The sequence below is a fragment of the Fusarium oxysporum genome, chromosome 2, assembly GCF_000149955.1.
Source record: "Fusarium oxysporum f. sp. lycopersici 4287 chromosome 2, whole genome shotgun sequence".
Lineage (NCBI taxonomy): Eukaryota > Fungi > Ascomycota > Sordariomycetes > Hypocreales > Nectriaceae > Fusarium > Fusarium oxysporum.
In genome coordinates this window covers 1584912-1597434 of record NC_030987.1, presented here as the reverse complement: position 1 = coordinate 1597434, position 12523 = coordinate 1584912, and the positions used below count along the sequence as shown (strand labels likewise).

The 12523-nt window shown below is 49.5% G+C and overlaps 4 protein-coding genes across 4 annotated transcripts in view; 2 read left to right on the top strand and 2 right to left on the bottom strand.

Moving 5' to 3' along the window:
• The window catches only part of FOXG_19187 (uncharacterized protein), a gene marked incomplete at its 3' end in the record, with an annotated part of 17144 nt that extends 14616 nt beyond the window's left edge, over positions 1-2528 (top strand). The window contains exon 3 of the mRNA XM_018399388.1: positions 34-2528. Coding sequence (XP_018241792.1) covers positions 34-2528 — 2495 coding nt within the window. The remainder of the gene's footprint in view (positions 1-33) is intronic.
• Positions 2529-2646: 118 nt separating this feature from the next.
• On the top strand, positions 2647-4027 carry FOXG_06125 (uncharacterized protein; the record flags this gene model as incomplete). The annotated part of the gene is made up of 2 exons (XM_018384653.1): positions 2647-2727; positions 2843-4027. The coding sequence occupies 2 exons, from the start codon at positions 2647-2649 to the stop codon at positions 4016-4018; spliced, it is 1257 nt and encodes a 418-aa protein (XP_018241791.1). The 3' UTR covers positions 4019-4027.
• A 3917-nt stretch (positions 4028-7944) lies between these two features.
• Positions 7945-8472, bottom strand: FOXG_19186 (uncharacterized protein; the record flags this gene model as incomplete). The annotated part of the gene is made up of 1 exon (XM_018399387.1): positions 7945-8472. The coding sequence occupies one exon, from the start codon at positions 8470-8472 to the stop codon at positions 7945-7947; it is 528 nt and encodes a 175-aa protein (XP_018241790.1).
• A 2736-nt stretch (positions 8473-11208) lies between these two features.
• Positions 11209-12476, bottom strand: FOXG_06124 (YjeF protein; the record flags this gene model as incomplete). The annotated part of the gene is made up of 7 exons (XM_018384652.1): positions 11209-11311; positions 11362-11590; positions 11641-11737; positions 11993-12087; positions 12142-12207; positions 12302-12410; positions 12465-12476. The coding sequence occupies 7 exons, from the start codon at positions 12474-12476 to the stop codon at positions 11209-11211; spliced, it is 711 nt and encodes a 236-aa protein (XP_018241789.1).
• Between the last annotated feature and the right edge of the window lie 47 nt (positions 12477-12523).

Sequence of the window (12523 nt, the reverse complement as noted above, 5' to 3'; positions counted from 1 at the left end):
TTGTTGAGCTCCCCCCTGATTCCAATGTCACAGTCACATCAACAGTCCCTACCATCAGCCGCCCTGCCACACGCTTTGCGAGCCCTGCAGCCGTGGGTGATCCTGGCACCGTTTATGTTGATCTGCCGCCAGAGTATAACGTCACCACAACCGAGACTGTCAGCACTATCAGTCGCGTCCGCACAACCTTCAATCCAGCCGCAACCGAAGGCGACCCAGGTACTATTCTAGTCGAGGTTCCAGTTGACTACAACGTGACTACCACTGAGTTGAATAGTGCTATCAACAGGGTCAGGACTACCTACATGCCTGCTGGTACGCAAGGTGACCCGAATACCGTCCTTGTTGAGATTCCCCCTGACTATACTATCACAACAACCGAGACTGTCAGTTCAATTACTCGTGTCCGAACTACTTACATGCCTGCGGGAACACAAGGTGATGCCAACACGGTTCTTATCGAGGTCCCTCCGGACTACAATGTCACATCCACGGAGACCGTCAGTTCGATCAACAGGGTCAGGACGACTTATATGCCCGCCGGTACTCAGGGTGACCCGAATACCGTCCTTATCCAAGTTCCTCCTGACTACACAGTCACTACAACTGAGACTGTCAGTTCGATTACTCGTGTCCGAACTACTTATATGACCGCCGCGACACAGGGTGACCCTAACACGGTCCTTATCGAAATCCCTCCTGATTATAACGTCACATCAACCGAGACCGTTAGTTCGATCAACAGGGTCAGGACGACATACATACCCGCCGGAACCCAGGGTGACCCCAACACAGTCCTTATCCAGTTTCCTCCTGACTACACCGTCACAACTACTGAAACCAACAGTGGTATCAGCCGTGTCAGGACCTCATATATGAGTGCTGCAACACAGGGCGATCCCAATACAGTCCTCATTGAGGTTCCGCCGGATTATAATGTCACATCAACCGAGACCATCAGCACGATCAATAGGGTCAGGACATCATATTATCCTGCCGGCACCCAAGGAGATCCTAATACAGTTCTCATTCAGGTTCCTCCTGACTACACTCTAACAACGACCGAAACCAACAGTGCGATCACGCGGGTTAGGACCACGTATATGCCTGCTGCCACCCAGGGCGATCCTAACACCGTTCTCATTGAAGTCCCACCGGATTCCAATGTGACGACAACCCAGACCAACAGTGCGATCACTCGGGTTAGGACCACCTATATGCCCGCCGGTACTCAGGGTGATCCCAACACCGTACTTATTGAGGTCCCTGTCGACTACAACGTGACCACCACTGAAACCAACAGTGCGATCACGCGGGTTTGGACCACCTATAACCCGGGTGCAACTCAGGGCGACCCTGGAACAATTTTGGTTCAGGTCCCAGTTGACTATAACGTAACAACCACTGAAACTGTCAGCACAATCAGCCGGGCTAGAACAACATACAACCCTGCCTCCATTCAAGGTGATCCTAACACAGTCCTTGTGCAGGTGCCTGTTGACTATAATGTCACTACTACTCAAACAGTCAGCACGATCAGTCGGGTCAGAACGTCTTACTACCCAGCTGCCACTCAGGGAGACCCTAACACGGTCCTGGTCCAGGTCCCGATGGACTACAACGTGACCACCACTGAGACTGTTAGCACAATCAGTCGAGTTAGAACGACATACAACCCTGCCTCCATTCAAGGTGACCCCAACACAGTTCTTGTACAGGTCCCTGTTGACTATAATGTCACTACCACCCAAACAGTCAGCACGATCAGTCGGGTCAGAACGTCTTATTACCCAGCTGCTACTCAAGGCGACCCTAATACGGTCTTGGTCCAGGTCCCAATGGACTATAACGTGACAGTCACCCACACAATCACAACTATCAGTCGTGTCAGGACAACGTATGGTCCTGCTGCCACACAAGGAGATCCTGGAACCATCTTCGTGGACGTACCGCCGGAGTACAACGTCACTGTCACATCAACTGTCAGTACGATTTCGAGACCTTATACAACCTATTCTGCGCCTGGCACACAAGGTGATCCAGGAACCATCTGGGTAAGACTTCCGCCTGCATACAATGTGACAACCACTCAGACAGTCCCCACGATCACTCGTATGTCTACAACATATGCCCCGCCAGCTACGCAGGGTGACCCCGGAACCTTCATTGTGCAGGTCCCCCCTGACCGTAACGTCACTACCACTGAGACTGTTCCCACGATCTCTCGACCTGCAACCAGATATGTGGCCCCGGCTACTCAGGGAGATCCAGGTACAGTTGTGGTGCAGATGCCACCGGAGTACAATGTCACGACAACACAAACGGTATCAACTATCTCTCGCGTTGCTACTACGTATAACCCTCCAGCTACGCAGGGAGATCCAGGTACCATCGTTGTGCAAATGCCCCCTTCGTACAACGTCACGTCAACGCAGACCGTTTCAACCATATCTCGACTTGCAACTGCATACTCTGCCCCTGCTACGCAAGGTGACCCCCGGAACCGTCTGGATCCGGGTACCTCCTGAGTATAACGTCACGTCAACGACTACAGTCTCAACTATTTCCCGACTCACAACCACATACGCACCCCCGGCTACTCAAGGTGATCCGGGCACTTTCATCGTGAGAGTACTCCATCTTACAATGTCACCACGACGCAGACCGTATCAACCATTTCACGTGTTGCAACAGCCTACTCGCCGCCGGCCACCCAAGGAGATCCTGGTACTGTCATTATACAGATGCCTCCGGCTTATAACGTCACTACCACAACCACTGTCTCAACTATTTCCCGGCTTACAACAACTTACGCACCGCCAGCTAATACAAGGCGACCCAGGTACCTTCATTGTGCGGGTACCTCCCAAAATACACTGTCACGACGACACAAACAGCCAGCACTATTACCCGACCTACTACTATATTTGCGCCTGCACAAACTCAAGGCGATCCCGATACTGTTATCGTGGAATACCCCCCTCCTTACAATGTCACGGTCACTACAGCTGGACCGACAACGCTCACTGCACGGTACACTACATACTCACCACCTGGCCAACCTGGCGATCCTGGTACCGTCATCGTCGAGATGCCACCGAGTCGCACAGTCACAATCACTACAAACGGCGGCACTACAATCTCTACCCCTGTTACCTCCACTTACGCTCCGGGTCAGCCTGGCGACCCTGCCACCGTGGTCATCGCAACCCCAGCTCCCCGATCTACTACATCTACAACATCTTCCAGGCCGCTCACCACCAGCAGCACTACAACTACTGCGCCGGCAGCCACTGTCTCCTTCCATTGTGACGTCTACGGTTATCTCATGCAGAAGACAGCTCTCTACCGTGTCGAGATCACAACTGGTAAGACTACCCTTATCAAGAGTGATGTCGGTCCTGGTGGTTGGATCAACGCCATCGGTTACAACCGTTTCGACAACTACATCTACGGTATGCACATGGACGATACGGGATCTCAAGTTATCCGTATTGGTGGCGACGGTGGTTGGACACTGCTCGGCACTCGTACCAATGACCGTCTCGTTCAGATGGGTGATATCGATAACCAAGGTCGCTTCTGGATCTCGAACCAGGGAGAAGGCTGGTGGTGTATCGATCTCATGCCTGGTTCGACCACTTACGGCAAGATTCTCATGAGCGGCACCGCCCAGAACCCTCTCAACTCTGCCGACTGGGCCTTCGTCCCTGGAGGAGGCGACTTCATGTATTCCATCATGTACGACGACCAAGGCAAGACATCCACGCTATGCAAGTTCAGCCGTACCACATACACATGGACAACCATCCAGGGCTTCGGTATGATTGCTGGTCAGAACGTATGGGGAGCCGCCTATGCCTCGCAAGACGGAAACCTCTACGGTTCGGAGAACACCAGCGGTCAGATCTGGAAGTTCCCTATCGCACCTTCGGTGGGAAGTCCCAAGTTCTTGGCAACAGGTCCATCGTCGTCCTGGAACGATGGTGCAAGATGTATCGACAGTCAGACCCTATAAAGCTAAGACGCATAGGCTCTCGACACCTAATCCATTTCCTATGTCTGTTTACAGTCGGACTCTCTAAGAAGTCACGACCCGAATTCGTTTCCTATGTGTCCACTGTCAGACCCTCGAGTCCCAGACCAAGAGGTTCTGACACGACTTCGTTTCCTATGTCTGTACCTGTATCTATATAAGATGTATAATAGCTAGTTATTATTAAGATTGTTGGTGTATTTGCTTCCATAAATTGACAGCACTTATCTTGTTCAAACATTGTGACCCGCGTCCATCATTTTCACCAGCTGCATATTCCCGCGATGTCCCAGATTTGTTCAATATCATCCGACGGCGTCAGTACACAAATTCAATTTTTATTTCTTTACAATGTGGATATAGATGCCCGTTGTCTTCTCGGCAAACAATCACTCGGCTTCAAAACCGATCATATCATACTCAGTCGTGTCTCAACACTGTGACACTTACAAAGATTGGCTGCACCAGGACATAGTAGCTGACGCTTTACCTAGCTTAGCCGAGTAAACATTCTACAAGCGAACTGCGAAAGGCTTCAATCAAAGTTTTGAACCTATCCTTCCCCCAAAGCCTCACAGTTTCTTGCCGAAGGGCAATCTGAGACAGTGAGTAGAGACAGTGCCTTGAGTCTATAGACACTGTCACCGTACCAGGCACTTCCTTATTGTAGCTTCTTCTGCTGCACTTGTGGTCTGGCTGCGCCTTTGTCGCCATGACCACTCAACATCAACTTTCTCATACGTGTCTGCAGAATTTTTGTGAGAAGTTTGTAACTAGACTAACACCCAAATGACGGCTACATCGTGCTACCTGAAGATTTACTGAGTCAGACACTCCGAAGTGACATTCACTTAGTTCATGCAGATCAAATCACTACCCGCGTTCTAGTAAACTAATTAATTATAAGCTTGTTCTAAACTTAAAACAGGCTCACTATTCATTCCTAGACTACTGTTCTCTCTCTAGAGGCATATGGCAACCTCATCTGCAGCCATGAAATCTTCGACATTCTCACGCTAATGTATAAGAGAGGTCAAGTCAAGGCATGAGGCTCTAGTTACAGAACTTGAGAATAACGAGTTGGAGAAGAGCTCTCATAGCTGTCAGCTTGATACATTTTGTTAAGATATCATATACGCCTCAGTAGGTTGACTTGCCAGCAAACTCAATAACTATATCAGATATTGCATTCTTCGTCATGGTCACGACAGATGACATGTTTTACTCCCCATGTTAAAACCTCGATCATCTCTTTCCTAGCCACCTGTTTCTTCCCACTTTAAACTCACTTCGTCCACATCTTTCCAAGCTTACTCTCTTTTTCCTATTTTCCACAAACAGGTTTCAAATTCTGACATTTGATTCAAATACTTGTAGCCTTTGCCTATCTTTTACACTGTCGTCTGAGAAATCGGGGCTAATGTCTGAAGGTTGGCAATCTGACCAAGCCAACCAGGAGCACATTTCTTCAGTCCCTAGCAACCACTTTAGCCTCCCGAACCACGAACCTGAGAGTGCTTCCTCATCCTAACTTCTTCATCACTATGTCAACACTTTCAAAACTCAGTACCTACTCAAGACGGTATCGGCACTGAGTCAGTTCATGCCCCGTGATCTCTGGACAATCAATCCACCTATTCACAAGATAGCGGCCTCTGGGCAGCTTGCAGGGAGCCAAAGCATGCCGTGGAGAGCCACTTTCGTTTGCAATGTTACGAGAAAGTTGGACAGAAGAACAACAGCTCGAGCCTCAAAATCTAGGGCCATAGAAAATCACCGAGTTGATGCACTTTCGAAGCTAAGGCTCGAAGGACAGCTATTCCATCAATTTGTCTTATCAAAAACCTATTCGTCCTCCTGTCTGATTGAGCGATATGCGTCTGCGCGCACTTATTAGCACTTGAATCACGAATATCGAGAACATTGGTGGGGTTTGATCAATAATGGTACAGTAAAGCAAAAGATACCAAGCTCTGTCTATGACGACCATTAGCAAATCCCGTACCAGCTCATCCTGGCCAGCCATGCAAGACCGACAGGCCCAATCGACTACTGATTACCAGATCAAGATGCGAGCCAACAAAACCTCCGGAGGAGCTCTGGAGCCAAAACGTCTTCCGTACAGATGTACGGCGTTTCCAGTCGTACCATATCCTGAATTGGGAGCCTCTATGGGACTACATGTATCAGGTCGACGAAGGCGAGCGGAGGCATTGCGAAGGGTTTCTCATGTCCGCTGAATCAGGGGCTGGGGTTGATATGATCAGAGCAACGAAACTCACGTGCTGCACGAATATTTCCAAGTTTTCGATGTCGTAGCATGCGTTGAGTGTTGATTGATATCGTTTACTGTCAATTTGGGTAAGGCATGAGAAGGGAGCCAGGAATACGTGGAATTATATAGACCACAGCAACTGGATCACCAAGTATTCAAGGGGACAATTTCAAGGATAAAAAAGACACCAGTATCAAACCTTAGTCGCTCACCGAATATCCGTGTTCTTCTCGCTTCTCAGCTCAGAATTTCGCGTCAACGAAATTCAAATTTCCAAAGGAAGCTTCGCAACCAAATTTCTTCGGAGAATCTTCCCTCAACTTCCTATTCAGCATCACCATGAGTCACCCAGCTCCACGTAACCTTCCGCAGGCAGAAGATAGCTTAGCAATTCTACCCCATGAGCACAAGATATACCCTGATGTGAATAGAGTAAAAGAGATGATCCGTCGGTGCGTTGACACAGCAGGTGATCATCAACAAAGTCAGGGGCGGAGCTTTTGCAGCGGCTCAATGTGATGAATCTCAAGGAACAATTTACGAATCCAACGACATGTCAAGAATCACACCAAGGACCCCCTCTCAGAGAAATGAGCGGTGAATAATCAGGTCGACTCCAGTAGTTTCGTCCAACTCCTGTCTCCATGTGGTCAGCAGTTTTCAAACGTAGTTGTTCATCACTTACAATAGCACAATCCAAGAGCTCCTTCTGTTACCCGCAAACCCTGATGCCTCGTAATGGCATATTTGCCCCTTTCAGTGATATTCTTCAAGTGTCTTCTTTTTTCTCTGAATGATTCACTTCTCTCGTGATGAAAACACACCAACAGGACGCGCAAACTTATCTGCGTCAGCCGCAAGAACCGCCTTAGTCTTCAACCTTTACCGCTACAGCCTCAACTCCCCGTCGAACTAGTAGCCTCTCTAACCGGCAATGTGCAAGTCCCACTGCGTGAGATACGCCGACTATTGGAGCCTGTTGGTTAGGTACACCGTTGCTTGAGAAAGGTCCCGCTACTCCTACCAACACCTTCCATGATGAAGTCCAAGCCAGCAACGTTACCTTGTCCTCGGACGGCTCTATCCCCTGCTGGAAGCGAAGGAACTAGAAGCTTCGACTCCCAATGCAATGGGTATTGAGGAGTTATCACTCCGAGAAGAGCCAGAGGATCCGCTCTTGGAACGACAACAAGGCTGAACAGGCTAGAACGTCAGCGTGTATAGATTGCGTGGGGTTTACCTCGTCTCGTCGCAGTTCTGAATGGATTCTTGTGGCTTGGCATCTCAACAAGGAAGCACAAGGATTGCCCTTGCGGCTCGTCCGACGCCTGTGCTTCGTTGAAGAAACGGTTATGCATGCATGCATGATGTAGGGCATAGCTAGCTGATTGACTCTATGCTCAGAACGGCATAGCCAGCCGATGGAGCATCAGGTTGGCCGATAGATATTGGAGATATCTGCCCAACTTTAGGTAAGAGAACTGAGACCTGAGACTTGTAAGCCCCGTGGCTATTCGTGTTCGCTGGTTCGTCAAATACTATCGTGCGTACGCAACCAGTAGCCATTGTGGCAACAGTATTCAAGCCCAATCTTGACTGTCCTCAGCGAAAGCTATAGAATGTTGCATTCTAGTCAATCGGAATAGTCGTGTTCTTCGTAGAATCTTCTAGTAAACGGCAGTTGAGACGATATGACGTCAATGAGGCATCTTGACACCATCACAGCCATTTTCCCCTCACTTTGTGCACACCAGCAGCACAGCACAGTATGAATTTCGACTCTTCTGTAAAATCCCTGCCACTGAGGCATCGGTGGCTTTTTTTCCCTGCAAAGCCAAGTATGACTGCAACAATGCGTTGCAATACTCGGAGATGGCTCCGGGCTTTTTTTTTTATCAACGCCTGATTGGACGCTGGACTCGTAGGAGTAAACTCTCCGCTTGGAGTAAGAGAAAAGTCCTCCTTGAGATTGCTCGTATTTCCGCAATGAAGTGCGGAAATCGCATATCGTATCGCATCTTATCTCATCACACAGCTGATATGCATGGTTTTGCAGGGTAACGATTTCCCCATCCCCAGCGTCACGATCCACCCCGGAAGACCCTCTCCGACTTGACTTGGCCTGACCGCTGAGGCCACTTAAGTCATGGATCAGCCTCATTTGAAGCAATGTAAAAAATTTGACCACTGGTGTGATGAGGAATCCTTCCGGTTTGTCGTAGATCACTCACCGCCTAGCCTCTGTTCCCCTGCTTTTGTGGGTGCCTAGCTGTCTGTCAGTCTCCAGATGCTTTAGCAAAAAACCAAGACCAACCCCAAACCTGAAAGTGTCTGGGGCAAAAACTTAACGGCCGCTGATGTTTCACCCTCCAAATGGTAAACAGGGGTCCCTTAGGCGACCCAATTCCGTCTTGTATCCGTGCTGTGAACACAGAAGCAAACTGAAGCCAATCCGAGCCCGAACAACTGATGCATCAAATTTTGAGAAACGAGCCGCGAAAGCGCTTGCCACTAACATCCGTTCTTCAACCCGCTTCAACTCATCATCAAGTTACCCCTGTTAGTGGCTGAAGGTGGCTCTGCGCTTGTCGAACTTGGTAGTGGTGGCCCCAAAGAGAAAGATCTTCAATATGTAGCTCTATTATCTTGCAACTGCTTCCAAACTCTAGCCCAATTGACTTCGAGAACTTAACTGATGGGATGTCGATAGCAGCTACGCCACAGCGTGGCCCACCACCATCCGTTCACCACTGCCGAACCCAACCAGGTGATGAAAGAAATGTGTCGCTTACGGTAACACCGAGTCCATCTCATTGCGTCGACCGAGGCTGTCTCGAATGTCCTATGACTTCCTTCCGATCTGGAGACCAAATATTTGCAATCTGCAGACCGTCATAATCGGGGAACAAGCTGCATGGCCAGGCTATCTTGATGGTCTAGACCCCGCGGCCGGGGGTCCGGTACGTGGCTGACAAGCCGGCCAGAGGTGCTGCTTAACCTGCCTTTTAACAGGGTGCAAGGGTAGTCCCCAAAAGACACACGGTTTCTCGAGAGATGCAATCAGAGGCAGCTTTAAACATTCGGGAACTTAATCCCTGTTCTGATCCATACACATGACCCTGGGCTGTGGCGCAGCTGAATTGAAGCAGGCACATGTTCGTCCCACAAACCAAATACTGTGCAGCAAACAGAAGCATTTTTTTTGGGTGTTTTCAGCTAGTTTGAGGTGGATTTGAGGAAAAGGGTATTTCGGCCGCATTGGCGCTGGGCTAGCCCGGCCAGTAGAGTCGATGTTGTGACGTGACGCCGTTCGATCTACCACAATAATACTCCATTCACGATCGTGGGTCCCGAGATCGCGGGCCACAACAAGGACCCTGACGGTGGTAGCGTCGGGATCCTTAGCTTGGGCCAACCCCAAATCAAATGCCAGAGTCACGGAATGGTATTAACCAGTCTGCCCTGTAACTGTTTTACCACACAGCTGTGCAAGACTTGCTATGTGACATGTTGAACACGCAGACAAGTCCGCTAGCCAACGGTGCCGTCCGAAGCTCCCGTATCGATTCCGAGGTGCAGAACGCCCGAGCCTGAATCTTTCGAGGCCCCGAACCGCTGGGTTTTTCTGGAGCCTTGTGCTGTCTGAGAATGGATGTCTCCAGTTGCGAATCGATGGCGCGGGTGTAACGGAGAGACACGTCCGATCTTTCAGGCCGGGCACATCAGCGGCTCCGTTCAGTCGGTCGGCCGACTTCATTGTCAGCGTCAGTTGTCAATGCCAATGTCGATTCCAATTCTGCTAAAACGTGAATGGGAATCGCGAGTCAAGTCATGGATATGTAACCTTCGAGTTGGTTCATGAAGAAACTCGTGCTCTCATGTAAGAAAAGTGGACCCTGTTTGAGGTTCGTTTGTCCATACAGTACGTTTTGTAAGCGCTGCATTACCGCCCCCCGCCTACCATGCGGGTCAAGGAGCAAAAGCTCCGGGTACTTGATGGGTGCTCATCAGACAAGCGTAAAGGTAAGGTAGTGTTTTCCACCAAAAGTCGCTGCTCGGCGGACGCACAGGATTTTAATATCTACTTCTTCAAAATGCCTCGTGGTCGCATGCTCTTGTTCCCTTTTCTATTTCGTGCGGTACCATCCGCTCGTCACCATGTCCATCTTTTGCCACGAGCCCTCCAGGTAACGTCGCCCGGGGCCGAGACAACCAACCTGACGTGGACTCGTCTTCTCGCCTTTTTAAGCTCCGGTTGGGTACCTGTAACCCCCTGAAGCCCCCCTGGATATACCGGACACACTGGGCCTCGGTGGCAACCACATCTTCACAGTACTTTCTTAGACGGCACGTTTGTTTCGACGCCACACTCCTTATATCAGCCCTATCCGGTTACTGTCAGAAAGTTATTTTGCAACGACTCCTGAGAATTGATCACCAGTATCTTTTGTCTGTGGTAATTGTCAACTTGTCCCTACTTACTCATTCATGCGCCATCTTCAACGTTTCAACGTCATTGTCCATGTCGTTCGTGCGAGCCTCCCCCTTCCCAATTGTCGACTTCGATCATCACCCAATCGAACTTTAAGAACAAGCTCGAGTTCACGATAAATGTGCACGCAGCATTCGGCTGCATGCCACGTCTGCGGGAAAGATTATCTGGTTTATGTTGAATTCTGTCACTTCTTCCATCCGCCATTGCTTGTATGCCCACAAGGCCTGCTATTTCTTCGGAATGGTATGCGTGACGGACAGTGTCCAAGCCCAGTTTGTCCTAATAGTCTGAGAGGAGGCTGTCGGGTCATGTAAAACGCCTGTTATATATTCAAAATCTCGACCAAGGGGTAGTTACTGCATACTCCCTCTTTCCGATCCGCAATCGTTCCAACCATGTCTCTCAGAGCTTCTGTCCAGCTACTTCAACCTCCACGACTTGGTCGACTCCTTTGTACTCGGGGACCTCGAAGTCATATTTCTTTGCGATGGATGGAGTCACAAACCTATGCTGGAAGTTAGTTGCCTCGAGACAGCGTTGTTGACTGGTACGTACCGCCCGCCGATAAAGTGTCGACCTTTGAAATGCTTCACTAGTGGCTTTGGCGCCGTTAGGCTAATTAGTGCTGTAGGCATGAAGGAACTGCCGAGTCCCGACTTTGGTGGACCATCTTCGATATCCCAGGATGAGGGAGCATCAACTGCTGTGACTGGCAGCTTCGTGTCCTGAAGAGCTTGAATCACAGCAGGAAATGGTTCTCGAACTTCTCCTGAAAAGCTGAAACCTAGTTGAACGGTCAGAGAATATCGCTATCGAAAAATTACAAGTACAAACCAAAGATCGCGTCGACAACATGATCCGTCGAGTTCAGCGCCGAGGAGAAGTCATCAACGAAAGGGACCTCAAGGTCTTCAAGTTGTTTTGCGAGTCGCTGGGAGCAGTATCAGCAACTGTTCAGCTTTCGGATATGGAATCGAGACGAGACGTGTTTGAAAGGCTGGGTACACCGATTTTCGGTGCACCGGTTGTTACCAACCATTCAACGATTCCCGCAGTACTAGTAGAAAACCGACAAGATAATTGTGAGAAGCACATAGCTGCAAGATCGCAGCAATGTTACGAACAAAACGTCATGCGACTCTTATGGTGAAGAACAGTGAAACCCGGATTTACTTGGTAAACCTACCTGGTAGAGATCATTCTTGCTTCGTTTGGGATAGAAAACGCTCGGGCTGTAGCCGTACTGACGAAGATGACGAGCAGCGACTAGTCCATCACCACCTGATGCTGTTAGTGAGCATTCTTGGTATTTGCAGGTAAGAAAAAAGCACTAACCGTTGTTTCCAGGTCCACAGGCAACAAGGATCCTGCGACCACTCTCGAGAGGCTGGAGACGATAGACTTATGATGTTAGCAGTTCATCGTCATGAGAAATGGCATGGGCTTTGTGCGACCGAAGTGAAATCTTAACGGCTCGCGTGAGGTAGTCACTAACCAGCTTGAGAAACAGCAAGTCCAGCGAGCTCCATGAGCTGGTCAATGGAGAATGCTCCAGTGCTCATGAGCTCCTGATCAAGAGCAGCTGCAGCTTTGGCTCCGAGGGTCTAAAAAGGTCAGTGAATGAACGCAGAGCTATAATGAGAGTACATATGATTTACCTTGATCGCCATAATGCCTTTGAATCTTGTGTTCTTGATAGTGATCGATGAATCTTCGC